The sequence below is a fragment of the Thunnus maccoyii genome, chromosome 17 (genome assembly GCF_910596095.1).
Source record: "Thunnus maccoyii chromosome 17, fThuMac1.1, whole genome shotgun sequence".
NCBI lineage: Eukaryota > Metazoa > Chordata > Actinopteri > Scombriformes > Scombridae > Thunnus > Thunnus maccoyii.
Window position 1 is genome coordinate 2,462,336 of NC_056549.1, and position 12,641 is coordinate 2,474,976.

Consider the following 12,641-nt stretch of genomic DNA (forward strand, 5'->3'; position numbering starts at 1 on the left):
CTGTCTGCTCATGGATACGTTAAGTAGCATCAAGAGTGTTTAAATATTTAAGGCTGTACAGTATTTATTGATTTGTTTTATTACTACATACGACCACGATTGCCTTCCAAACTATTTGATGTCACAAATTATGCTCGTAAGCCCACAGAGAAAGTTTGAGAAAAACATATTTTTTGACTGGAGGAGGATTAAATGTTTTTCTTCTTTTCTTCTCGTTTTCACATTCATCTGCTGACGGAGGAAAGTTTCTCTGAGCTCATTGAACATCTGAGTTTAAGGGGTCGGTCTAAGAGCAGGATTTGTGACATCACAAATAGTTTTGGAAGCCAGTCCTGGTCCAATATTGAACTTACACGAGTGTGATGTGTGGAAACTTGAAGCCTCCAGTGAACAAACACTGAGAGTGAACTTTACAGTGAAATAGGAGACATCTTGTGTCCAACAGGGAAACTTCTGAAATGAAACATACAAGCATATTTATAGATTCTGGAAGGAGAAGATGTCATTTTAAGGATTTTAACTACACTATGGAAAAAAAAAACAAATTTGACACAAATCATTATTAAAAGTAGAGTATTTTATATACATCATACAACATGTCTGGAGGGGATCTTTAAGTACTTATTTTAACTGATTGTAATTGATTGCATCCAGTAAAGCAGCGTCATTAATCACGTTTATTGGACCTGAAACGGTTAACGGTGGTGCACGTGCACTGGTCATGCATCGGGAGCGCGCAGAGGCACGGCGCACCGGGCGGGCACGCGAGTCAGAAACAGATCAGACAGCAGGTCGGTCGGTGAGCAGAGAGAGAGAGAGAGAGACAGACACACACAAAGTACCGGTGATAATAACGGCAGACCTGAACCCCGGGGTTTCTCCTTGCTGTGGACTAACGTTACCGGGAAGTTTTATTCAACAGTAACCGCCGGACGCAGAGGGCCAGAGACACTGTCCACCATGTCGGGGAGCAGGGAGGAGGAGAGGAGGAAACTGGCCGACATCATCAACCACTGGAACGCCAACCGGCTCGACCTGTTCGAAATCAGCCGGCCCACAGAGGTAGGCGACCGGCCCGGAGTGGCAGGAGAGGCCGCGGACCCGCAGGCCCTCTGCGGGCTCCCGCTGGCTGACACTCGGCTTGAAAACGCTGAGAGCCGAGCAGTGCTGCTGCGGGCAGCGTGGTTTAGTCGGTTTACTCGGTGGTAAAAGTCCCCCGTACGTGCCTGGAGATAATGAATGCCAAACCCCGTTGAAAAAAATGGCTATTTACTATGTCGTAATATACACACATTATACCACAGGAGGCCTTTAATATTATAGTAAATTTCGGGCTTTCATGGCGAGTAACCGGTCAAATTAATTATTTTTCCACAGATCAGCACCGTGTTTGAGTAAAAATCTCTTCTTTTTAGACACATTTCCATCAACGTAGCTAGCTGCTAGCTACCGCCCACAACTGTGTATCTGGGAATGAGATGAATATTTCTCAAAGTTGACAGTTTATTAAAGCAGTTGTTGCTGTGCGAATATTAAATACGCCGAGTTAGATATAAATAGCTGTGATTTCATGAAACATCTTCGTGTATAACCTCGGAAATCTGTATATATGCGATAAGCAGCGCGTCACTGAACGGCCAGTATTTTGAATGGGGTTTGGCGTGTTGTTGTCTCTTCCCAGTACAGCACGGAACGGCACGGATCGGGTCTGGCTAGCTAGTTAGCGACCACGTTACCTGTAGAGCAAACCTGCTATTGTGTTAAATAGAAGAAACAGACAAACTGGCGTAGCCGTATATATGATTATGATATGCTATTTAAATGAGAAATAGTGTGTAATATCTCCAGCTATGCCGGTGTGTGTGTTTGTGTATGTATGTGTGTGTATGTATGTGTGTGTGTGTGTGTGTGTGTGTGTGTGTGTTGGTCGTGTGGAGCTTGCAGCAGCGCCTGCAATGGCTGACAAACCCAGTATCACGGCGAGGTTGTTTGATACGCAGGGCAAATAGACAAAAGCTTAAAGTATTAGCAACTAGCTGAGTGTAAATGCTTATAACAGGTAGAGTCACGGATGCTGCTGGACTCTACAGGCCATAACACACAATATATATATATTTATATCTCCTGTCAATGCAATATATATACACAGCACTGACCATGTCTGACCGTCCTGCATTGTCCTTACACTGGCTGGCTTGCTTGTTTGACCAGCAATAATTTGACCTTAGAACATATTGAGCAGCAGTGCTGTAATTAAATCGCCCCCGTCTGGACTTTTAGGTTGTGGTTGTTTACTAACAGGATAAGAAACTAGAGAACAGCCAGAGCTCAGTGATGATTCTAGACTCCCTAACAAGTTAAGTCAATATCCATCAAACCTTAACTCCTTAGCTGCGCATCTCACGGTTAAGTAGTTTTGATTTATAGCTATGAGTGTGATTGTGTCAGCTGCGGTGTGTTTAGGCGGGCAGCCCACCCCCGCTCCCCCCACCCCCACCTCTCCTCGGATAAGGTTGTAGGGGGGCCACAGGGTTCCCTCTTCTCCTCCTTGAGCCGATTAATTTACCAGGATTGAAGCTGGCCAGCCGTTGTTGGCCACTGTTGTGTACTACACACACACACACACACACACACACCCTCTCCATTCTGTGAGGAATGATTAACCCATTCCATAAGTTCTGTAGGCTGTAATTCTCTCACCGGACAAGGAGTGTACGGCTTCGACGTAGCCGCTGAAGACTGCTCAGACCTTCGTCCAGAGCGTGATTAAATGTAAGCAGATGCGTGGCCTTCCTTCCTTCCTTGCTGCCACGCCGCACCCTCCCCATATGTCAGCTGGTAGGAGCCCCCCGAGCTGCTGCACAAGTGCCCTTCACATTGTCTAGACTGCTCCTGAGAGGAGCCTTGCATGAAATAAATATTCTAGCGTTTGAAATTAAACTTTACAGTATGATTTTGTTTGTTTTTAAATGATTTGGCACAAAAAGCAGCAGATCTGATCGATGGAAATGTTTGGTTTCTGAATTTTCAAGACCAAAACCACCGCTGAGAACGGTGAGATCATTCGTGTGATTAGATTAGCCGTGGATGGCTGATTAGTCTGGAGCAAAGGTTCTCAAACTTTTTAATCTTGCAACCCCAAACCGAAGAAGTTCCTGCCGCAGGACTTACGGTGTGGGGGGGGTGGGGGGGGGGGCTCGTTACGACATTAACAGGTACTCACAGTGGGCAGAGATGTGGGGCCCAGTTTTTTTTGCAAAATTCAACAAACACTTGAGCTTGAAAGGTGCAGCACAATAGATGCACTGGAATTCAGACGCAATCGCACCCAGAGCTTGTTTTATTTGGATAGAAATAACGTGGGAAAGTTTACTTTGCATTCATTTTTGTATTGAACTCGTCTTGGTTCACACTGTCCAATTATAGCTGAACATTTTAATAATTATTATTGGAAAGACTATCAGACAGAGGTTCAGTAACGTGTAATAATGCCGGGGTTTCCGTGTATGTGGGTCACAGAGAGACTGGCGATGGATCGTCCTAGTTGCCTTCAGTGTTTTTAACACTTGTGCGTTCAGCCTCAGGGTTCATTCATTCCTCCAGATGAGACCAGTATACAGTGACAACTGATATCCAGCAGTTGCTCGGAAAGCTGCGCATAAGGGGGGAAAAGCTGCTGTCAAGATGATGTAGACAGAAGAACAGCTTATATCCAAAGTGAAGTTTCAGGAACAGATGCACAGAACGGAGAAGCAAGTCTTTTCAAAGAATTTACAAACTGGTTTTTGATACCAAATCCCAACATGTGAGTTCTAAACTCTGGTACACCAGCAGTGTGAAGCTAAACAAACCAATGCAACATGTTTAAAGCACATATTTAAAACATTAACGGTACACACAGGGGCTGAAATTAACACCCGCCGAGCTCCAAATGCAGGCAGATTTACTGTTTGTTGAGTTATCCGCCGCACCGAAACAGTCATGTAATAAAATATCTGGCATGATGGCTCAAGAGGAAATTGCTCATGTTGTCTGTATACAGTATAGACATGCTTTACATGTTGTGAGATACATCTTAACTCTGTGGTGAAACTGTAGGAGCGCCATCGCAGCTCTAAACCGTCACTTGCAGCCGGTCTGCTGCTAGCTGCAACATTTACAAGGATTCAGTACATGTAACACAAAAAGGTGATTTATTATTCAGGTATTCTGTGGATTTTTTTTTTAATCTACCCTTGGTAGGAGAGTCAAAAAGTGAATTCTGGACACTGAGTACATACTGACACACATTGTACAGGACGAGCAGACCTTGCTCCATACAGTGTGAGATAAATGATAGACAGTATATCACCTTACAGATGTACTTTCAGTGTTCAGTCGTCGTGCACTCAGGCGGTTTGTATCCAGCAAACACGATTAGACGTTAAGGAAGTGACTGTGAAAGCCTTGTAATTAGCAGGTAGGACCATTAAAGCTGTCAATTACATGAGTAACATTGTAGTGAATCAGACTGAGCTATTTATAATGTTGACATTTTCCTTGGCAGGGGCAGTTTGACGTTTTTAGTTAGATGACGAGGTGACATCTTGAATATAAGTGTGAGTGAAGCTGAATCATGTAAATCTGTTGGACTTTTCCTTTTTCTTGTGTAGTTAAGACAGTTTTAAAGCTTTCTGACAACCTAAAGAAAGGCTCCGTCAGAACGAAACCTCCTGCACCAGTAGATCAACTCCGCTCCGTACTGGCCGCTGAATGTTATCAGCTGCAGTTTATTTGTTTAAACTTGATGATAAATAGCCTGAGAAGGTAATGCTTTCACACTGTGGCTCCATTACATGTCAGCCTGTAGGTTAATGATGTTAAGGATCCTATAATGTGTCTGCAGGAGCATTAAAAAGACTTTTAATGCCTTAAATAGACTTTTTATTCCTAGTTCTTTAGTTCAGAGCTGATTTAAAACATATATAATATCATGTTGCATACTTTCACTTGTAGTTGACAACAGTCAGTGTGACTCACGTGCATCTAGTCGTCTCTTAGAGAACAGAACAGGGTTAGTACAGGATGACAGATATGTTCTTTTTTATCAAATCTGCTGAGATAAACTGAGCTTCCTTGTGTTGCTCATTTAGACTCTTTAGTCTTTTGTATATAAAGATGGAGGTAACGAGGTGTCTTATGAGTCTCATCTTATGGTTGACTTTAGCTAAACTGTGCTAACAGGACAGGTATGGTAATCAGGTCACATTAAACTTGTGTGATATATTGCGACGACAGTCCGACTCAGCGTGAGCCCCCGGAGCCGAGGAGAGCAGCAGATGAGCCAACTGTCAATCACAGCTGTCAATCAACACCCACACCCGGCAGACGATTGGTCAGACACAGACTGGTTTTAACTGGTTTTGCTACATTGGTCTGATTTTTCTGTCCGTCTTAAATGTTTTAAACTTATCTAGCTTTAACCTGGTCTTAAATACCTTTTTAATATGACTCTGTGAAACGTGCAGATGATGTAGCAATAACAGTGAAAGCCACACACGCTCGTAACCGCATGATGGTGTGATATGAGTCACATGTGAGGGTGTAGTGTGAAAGCTTGTATAACCTGCATGAACGGGTGCGTTCACCTTTGCCCTCAGTTTAATGGACAATACCTGCAGATTGTGGTTGCGTTGCTATAAAGGACGACGGTGTGTCGATGTCCTTACTGCGGTGGGTGGAAGTGGGAATACAGAGAAACAGGAGTGTAACACTCACAGGGAGGTTAAAGGGTAACATGCAGGATTATGGCGAGAGTGGCCACGCATCTGGTCAACTGTTTCCCTGCTGCTTAATTAAAAAAAAACTGCTCAGCAGCGCTGCAGTTTCCTATATCTGCCTTCGCTCCATATGGAGAAAGCAACAGTAGGATGATAGAAGTCTTCATACAACAATGCTACATGTTTCCTGTGCACTCGAGTTGATTTGTTTTCACTCCAGTCGTTATATTCTGAACCGTAAACCAACCGTCAGTTACTGAATGTGAGGTGAAAGGTATTTTACTAGCAGGAAGCCTCGTAGCCACCTTCTTTCCCATGGCATGTGAATGCAAGCATGTTAGCAGACTTGCTAACATGCTCAGCGGTCAACTCCCTCCTTTTTTTTTTTCTCCCCCTCCTGCACAGGAAGCAGGAAGTTGGCAGGAAGTGTGTGTTGGTGGAGATAGTGGGTTTCCTGTGGTCTCGGTGGAATGACTGTGTTGTTTCAGAAATATGTGTGTGTTCAGATTTTCTTTTATTTCACCTCCTATTTCCAGATCTCAGGACTCCAGAATGACTCTTTTCACCAGTGGCACCAGCACTATTGTTCATGTACTGTTTGTGTGTGTATTTATGGATCATATTTGGTTTATTGCTTGTATACTACCATCTTTAAACCAGTATTAGTTCTGTTAATGGGGGCTTCACTTGAAAAAATCATTCTCTTTACCCCGTCCCAGGTGTCTTGTTTCCTACAGTCCATCTTTATATGAATATATATATATACAGTATACGTACTTTTGAGTGTTAACAGCGTGCATGAGATGGTTTTTGATATTTTTATTTTGGACTGTCTCTCTCTTTATGTTGTGATATACAGTTTCAGGAACATCTGTTGAGAAACTCCTCATGGATAAAATAACCAGAAAGAAATGCAAATTAAATACAAGACAAAGGGTAAGAGGGGAAATACTTCGGTATAAACAAATGTCAAAATCTGTCACAGTAGACGAGTTTATTTTAGAGCTGCAGCTAACTATCGACTATTCAGCAGTGATGTGCCCGAATACAAATACATTATTCGGCAAAGCACAAATAATGGGTTTTATACGAATATTTGTTCCATACAAATATTTTAAAAATATATGTTAGTTAGAGGTCTGTCTTAGTAAAGTTTTATCTCAGTAATCAGCGCAGTCATCTTTGATCTGGGAGACTCCAGTTGGAGACCCGGTGTGGGGACCTCCTTCATAAGGTCTTCATGAGCCTCTTTCCACTTTTATTCAAATACAAATACAAATAATTTTGCTGCCTCAACAAATACAGATACAAATACAAATACTGAGCTCTCTGCACATCCCTACTATTCATACACTGTTTGTACAGAGTTTGGCTGATGGATGAAGGTCTGAGAACTGAAACATCAAGTGATGGACAGCGTGCAGGATTCTTCGATTTCAACATTTTAAGAATAATCTATTTAGAAACCGTCTGAATCTCTGCAGAAGAAGAAGAAGAAGTAATCCAGTAAAAATCAAACAGCTGACAAATCGCACTGGTCCAATAATACTCCAGAAAATCCAATATTGATACATAGCAGACCTTCTCTGTATAAACAGCAAAATCAACCAGTTTATATTGTGACATGCTGTATGTTGTCATATATATATACCTCATCCTACGCTAAGAGATATAATATAAGGAAGCCATGAAAGTGTGACTGTGACACATCAACATTTCTTATATGAAAAAGGCCTTTTATATGAGATCGATACGCTCTATGAGAAGAAATCGTGTGCAGCTAAGAAACAACACAGCTGAGGAGGGAAAAAAGATTGTCGTCCGGCTGGTTTTTTTGACTTTGACTGGAAGGTCAGCGTCTGCCTGATGTGTACCTGTTTTCAAGAGTAGCTGGTGATAGTAGAAGCATGTTTGGCAGCAGCAGCACGACGGCGGAGGAGGAGGAGGAGGAGGAGGAGGAGGAGGAGGAGGAGGAGGCGGCCTGGTTTACAGATCTGCTGGCCTCAGCCGCAGCTACAATAACACACACACACACACACACACACACACACACACTAGCTGACCGCCGTGTGCATTTATCTCTGTTTGCATTGTCCCTCTGGTCGCTCATCGGCCATGCCCTCCCTCCTCTCTCTCTCTCTCTCTCTCTCTCTCTCTCTCTCTCTCTCTCTCTCTTTCTATCTATCTGTCTCTCTCTCATCATGTCATGTGGCCGCTGGCTGTGTCACCATGGTAACGCTGTCGCTGTGATGAGCACAGACTACAGGAGCTCAGCAAAAAAAAAAAAGGCCTCTCACACACACACACACGTAGCCGGTAGTTGACAGGCGTGTGTGTGTGTGTGTGTGTGTGTGTGTGTGTGTGTGTGTATTTGCAGAGATGATGATTGAAGATATTCTTAAAACAGGTCAAAGTCAGTTTGACATTGGATATTTATTATGATGCAGAAATGTTTTGTTCTTGGAGAAGCAGGTGGGTTAAATGTTTCAGCTGAAGGCTAAATAACAAGCCTGCGTGAGGAGTTTGTGTATCCTGGTCGTGGTAGTTTAACGGCGAACCGTCGCTAACGTCAACGTCCTCAAAAATGTGGTTTTGTTGAGACTAAAAACAAAGTTCGGTCCGCTTGTGCTGCTTTGTTTCTCTTGTACATGTTTTATAGTTTGTTGTCAGGCTGCAACTAATCATTATTTCCTTGATTAATCGATTAATTGTTCAGCCTATATAACATCATAAAACAATAAAAGATGCCAGTTGGAATTTTCCTGGAGCCCAGAGTGATGTCATCAAATGTCTCGTTTTATCCAATCAGCAATTTAAACCCAAAATATTCAGTTTACTACAAATACAACAAGGAAAAGCAGCACATTTTCACATTTGAGAACCTTAAACAACCGATTTATTACTTAAAAAATGACTTAAAAGATCAGTCAATTATCAAAATAGTTGCTGATTAAGTTTCTGTCAATCAACTAATTGATTAATGGACTAATCATTGCAGCTCTAGTTTGTTATATCCTTCATACAGGTCGTCCACCTGCAGTTCAAAGCCACGTCGTTAATCGTGTGTATTAATAAGTGTTGGAGGAATCCAGCTGTGTGCGGACAGCAGATCAGAACACGCCACTACAGGAAAAAAATATGTTTTATCGGTGAAAAGCACTCGAGCTCGGCCCCTTAAACGCTTTTCTAAAGGGAACATGAGTAAATGAGTGTGAGGAAGTGGATGAAGGCGTAGTAGGATGTTAATGGAAAAGCGTATGAAGCCTTATCTACTTCCTGGATAAACACAGCGGCAGGTGTAAGTTTCACCTCATAAGCAGTAATGTGACTTTTTTCACTATTGTTAACGCCTGTTTTCTTTTATATATTTTTTTTTAAATGAACAACATTACTACTGACATATGAAAGGTGTAGTTTTTAGTGACAAACTCACAGTGAACAATCACCCGACTCTGCAGTTTCTCTCAGCTCTTCAAAGGCTTTTAGCTTCTTGCAGCTCATTGTTTTGTTTTTCCGGCAACTTTACTGTTTTGGTTCACTCCCTGTCACTGTTGTTTTTATGTTCTTATGAGTGACAAAGCTCTAAAAAAAACCCACCGTACACCCAACCTGTTCAGCCCCAAACACCAGTCAGACTGTTAGCGACCAGCTGGTGGACATACTGGAGCAGCTAAAGAGTCAGATATTTCCTTCAGGAAGTGGTGGAGACCAAACCAGAGCTAAAAGGAGAGTGAATACTGGATTTATATTCTCCAAGTGGCCAGCGAATGTTGCTGCATGTGTCTGCTGGATGTGGAAATAAGCAACTGTTTGCTAACAAGTTCAACATGTCAACTAGGGATGCATGATATTGGATTTTTTGCCGATATGCCGATATGTCGATATTTCCAACTCACTGTGGCTGATATGATATATGAACATATTTTTTTTCCAGCTGGCTGAGGAGACTATTATGCATGCAAGCATAGATTGTACTAAATATGATCAAGAAAGACAATATATGAAGGAAGAACTTAGGAAGACTGGAGTTCAGGAGCTCAGCATTAAAACTTTAATGAACCTGCCAAGTGGGAGCAGCAGTAGAGTTTTCATTGAGTTTATTAGACAGACAGGATTAATGTGTAGGATTTAATCTCTGGTCCACACTCCGGAGCAGAAGGTGGCGGTAATGCACCTAATACGCTGGTTGACAACCGCCGTTATAAACCAAAAAGAAGAAGATGAAGTTTATCATTTTTCAAACAGAGTGGTACATCCTGTCAGCCGAGGTGTTTCCTATCTGTGCAGCTGAACACAGCAGCTCCTCCATGGACTGTTTCACCCTGACGGTCCCGGTCCTTCCTCTGCAGACTCCACATCACTCAGCCGCCCGTCAGATCAGCTGCTTCTTCCCACTTTAACCTGAATAACAAACCGGGGCTCGGTGGTCCGGTTGGATCCACATGGAGAGCCGGGGCTAACGTTAGCTGGGACGCTAGTTGAGCGTTAGCCGCAGCATGACAGGAGGGAAGCACAGCCAGCTAGCCCCCGCTAGCCTCCCAGCTAACGTTAGCCCTGGCTCTCTATGTGGAGCACCAAGCCCTGGTTTGTTATTCAGGTTAAAGTGGGAAGAAGCAGCGGGACTGTCGGGGTGACACAGTCCATCGAGGGAAGCACAGGCGGCGGAGGAGATGGCGACATATCGGCCTCTCGTAATCGGCAGAATTCGCCAGAATTCGGTGATGCCGATATTTCATTTTAGAGCTTTTATCGGCCGATACCGATGCCGTGCCGATAATATCGTGCATCCCTAGTTCACAGCTCCATCGTTCCCCAAGTGGCCAAAAATTAGTAATCGCAGGTTGAAGCTATAACTGCCTAATTGTTTGTAGTCCTGCTTTGTTTTGGCTCCTGCTGTCTTGAGTCTTATTTGAACTTTGCAGACGTCTCGATGCCGTGATGTTAGTTTTTTACAGTATCGTGGCTGCAGCTCCGGCCTCGTCCTGCTCCTCCAAACACTCTGCAGGTCTGAGATAAATGTGTCCACCTGCATCGTCCCACATCTGCGCGAGCGTCTACCTATCAGCCCCAAATAGGTGGAGGAGCTGTAAATGTGTTGCATGTCACATTTCATGGCCAAACAGCGTGTGTGTGTGTGTGTGTGAGAGTAATCGCTCCACAGTAGTTGATTACGAAGCAGGGCAAAGATCACGACCACATGTCTTATAGCCTGTCCAGCAGAGTTATGTTTATCTCTCACACACACACACACACACACACACACACACATTAACAAGTAAACACACACACAGACAGATGGATGGACTGGACTGATGAGTAACCTTCCAGTTGGTTTCCATCAGCCAACCACTGCTCACTCCTATTAAATTCACTCCTCTCTTCTCACTGGTCGGGTGTTAAGTAGCATTACGTAGATTGTGTTTTCATTATTGATTTATCTGTTATCGTCTTGATTAATCTATTAGCTCTTTGATCTATAAAATGCTCAAACAGTTTACTATCATAGAAGACTTAAATAAACCAGAAAATACTCACATTTGAGAACATTTTATTAGAGAATTTGATCGTTTTATCTTAAAAAAAATGACTAAAAATGATTCTCAAAATAGTGAATAATGATTTTGTGCAGATGGACCAATCAATGCAGCTCTAATGTCATATTCACTCAGTCTGGACTCTTTGATTTGCTTTATTCTGACAATCAGTTGCACGTTTTTTTTTTTTTTTTTTTACAGTATCTGAACTGAACTCATTTACTGGGATTCCTTCCTGGCATGTCGGAGCTTTTACTGCTAAACTAAAAAAAATGCTTGATTTTGATGGTAACATAAATAAAAAATCAATATAAAAGACACTCGGAAATCCTTTTATCAACAACATGATATTTTTCCAGCTAAGTGTTTTAATCTTTGTCCGGCCGCATCGTTGGCTGCATCCGCTGTAATTGATGCAGCTGGCCTCGACGTATTGGCTGCTGCCTGTTAAATAGAAGGATGATGGAGGGGAGGAGGGGGGGGGGGGGGGGGGGGGGGGGGTCACACTGGACAGTCAGGATATTTATCACCGCTGTTTATTTCCAGGAAGTCCACTTCAGCCTCCAGAGGAGTGATGGAGGCTGTTTTGTGGGTCATGGGTGAAACCGTCCTGATCGAAATGTGTTGATATGAAGGAGGCGAGTGTGTTACTGTAGATAAAAAAACAGAGGAATTCACTATGATTTCATTCAATAATTTGTCTTTTGCATCCAGGTGTGAACTTAAAGGAGGCTTGTTTTCTTGTTGAGAAGCCGTAGCAGTTAAGAGCCGACTGTTACGAAGCAAGAAAATACAGCTAATTACAGATGGTTTTCATTTTTCTGCATGTAGCGTCAAGCCCGACATTAGACTACTGTGCTTACTTTGTGTTTTAAACACAGAGAAGAGAGAGAGAGAGAGAGAAAACAACAACACAAGATTTAGACGCACTAACGCTAATCCAAAACAGCCACTGAATTACATCACAAACACAGATTTATACGGATATAAGAGTCCTGGAAAAACTCTTAAAAATGAAGAAGTCATCCAAGTTACAACAGGACTCCAGTTTTTATTTACACATTTGTTTTAGGATGTGAAATTTATCTTTAAGTCTTGAATTAAACCTGGTCTGTCTTGCAGAAGCCTTGCTGCACTTTGGAGGCAGTTAATTTTCCTATATGTGTCTCTGATATCTGATCAATATATGCAAAACGCCTCCCTAAGCAGTCCGGTGTTTGAGAGGGTAATATGTCATCGTTTCAGGGATCCTACTGGTCATGGAATTCCTGGAATGCAAATGAGTTTTGAGCAGTAAATTCCCCGACAAAGGTCAGGTAACCGGATAGATTTCCACCCCCCCCCCCCC

The 12,641-nt window shown here is 42.8% G+C and overlaps 1 protein-coding gene across 9 annotated transcripts in view; it reads left to right on the forward strand.

Moving 5' to 3' along the window:
- The first annotated feature begins 785 nt into the window (after positions 1 to 785).
- afdna (afadin, adherens junction formation factor a) overlaps positions 786 to 12,641 on the forward strand; it is a 118,269-nt gene continuing 106,413 nt past the window's right edge. For 6 of the 9 annotated variants that reach the window (XM_042389653.1, XM_042389658.1, XM_042389657.1 and 3 more), the window contains exon 1: positions 786 to 1,062. In XM_042389653.1, the coding sequence (XP_042245587.1) occupies positions 961 to 1,062 (102 nt within the window). In that variant the 5' untranslated portion in view covers positions 786 to 960. The remainder of the gene's footprint in view (positions 1,063 to 12,641) is intronic. The other 3 variants (XM_042389659.1, XM_042389656.1, XM_042389662.1) reach the window with 1 other exon arrangement.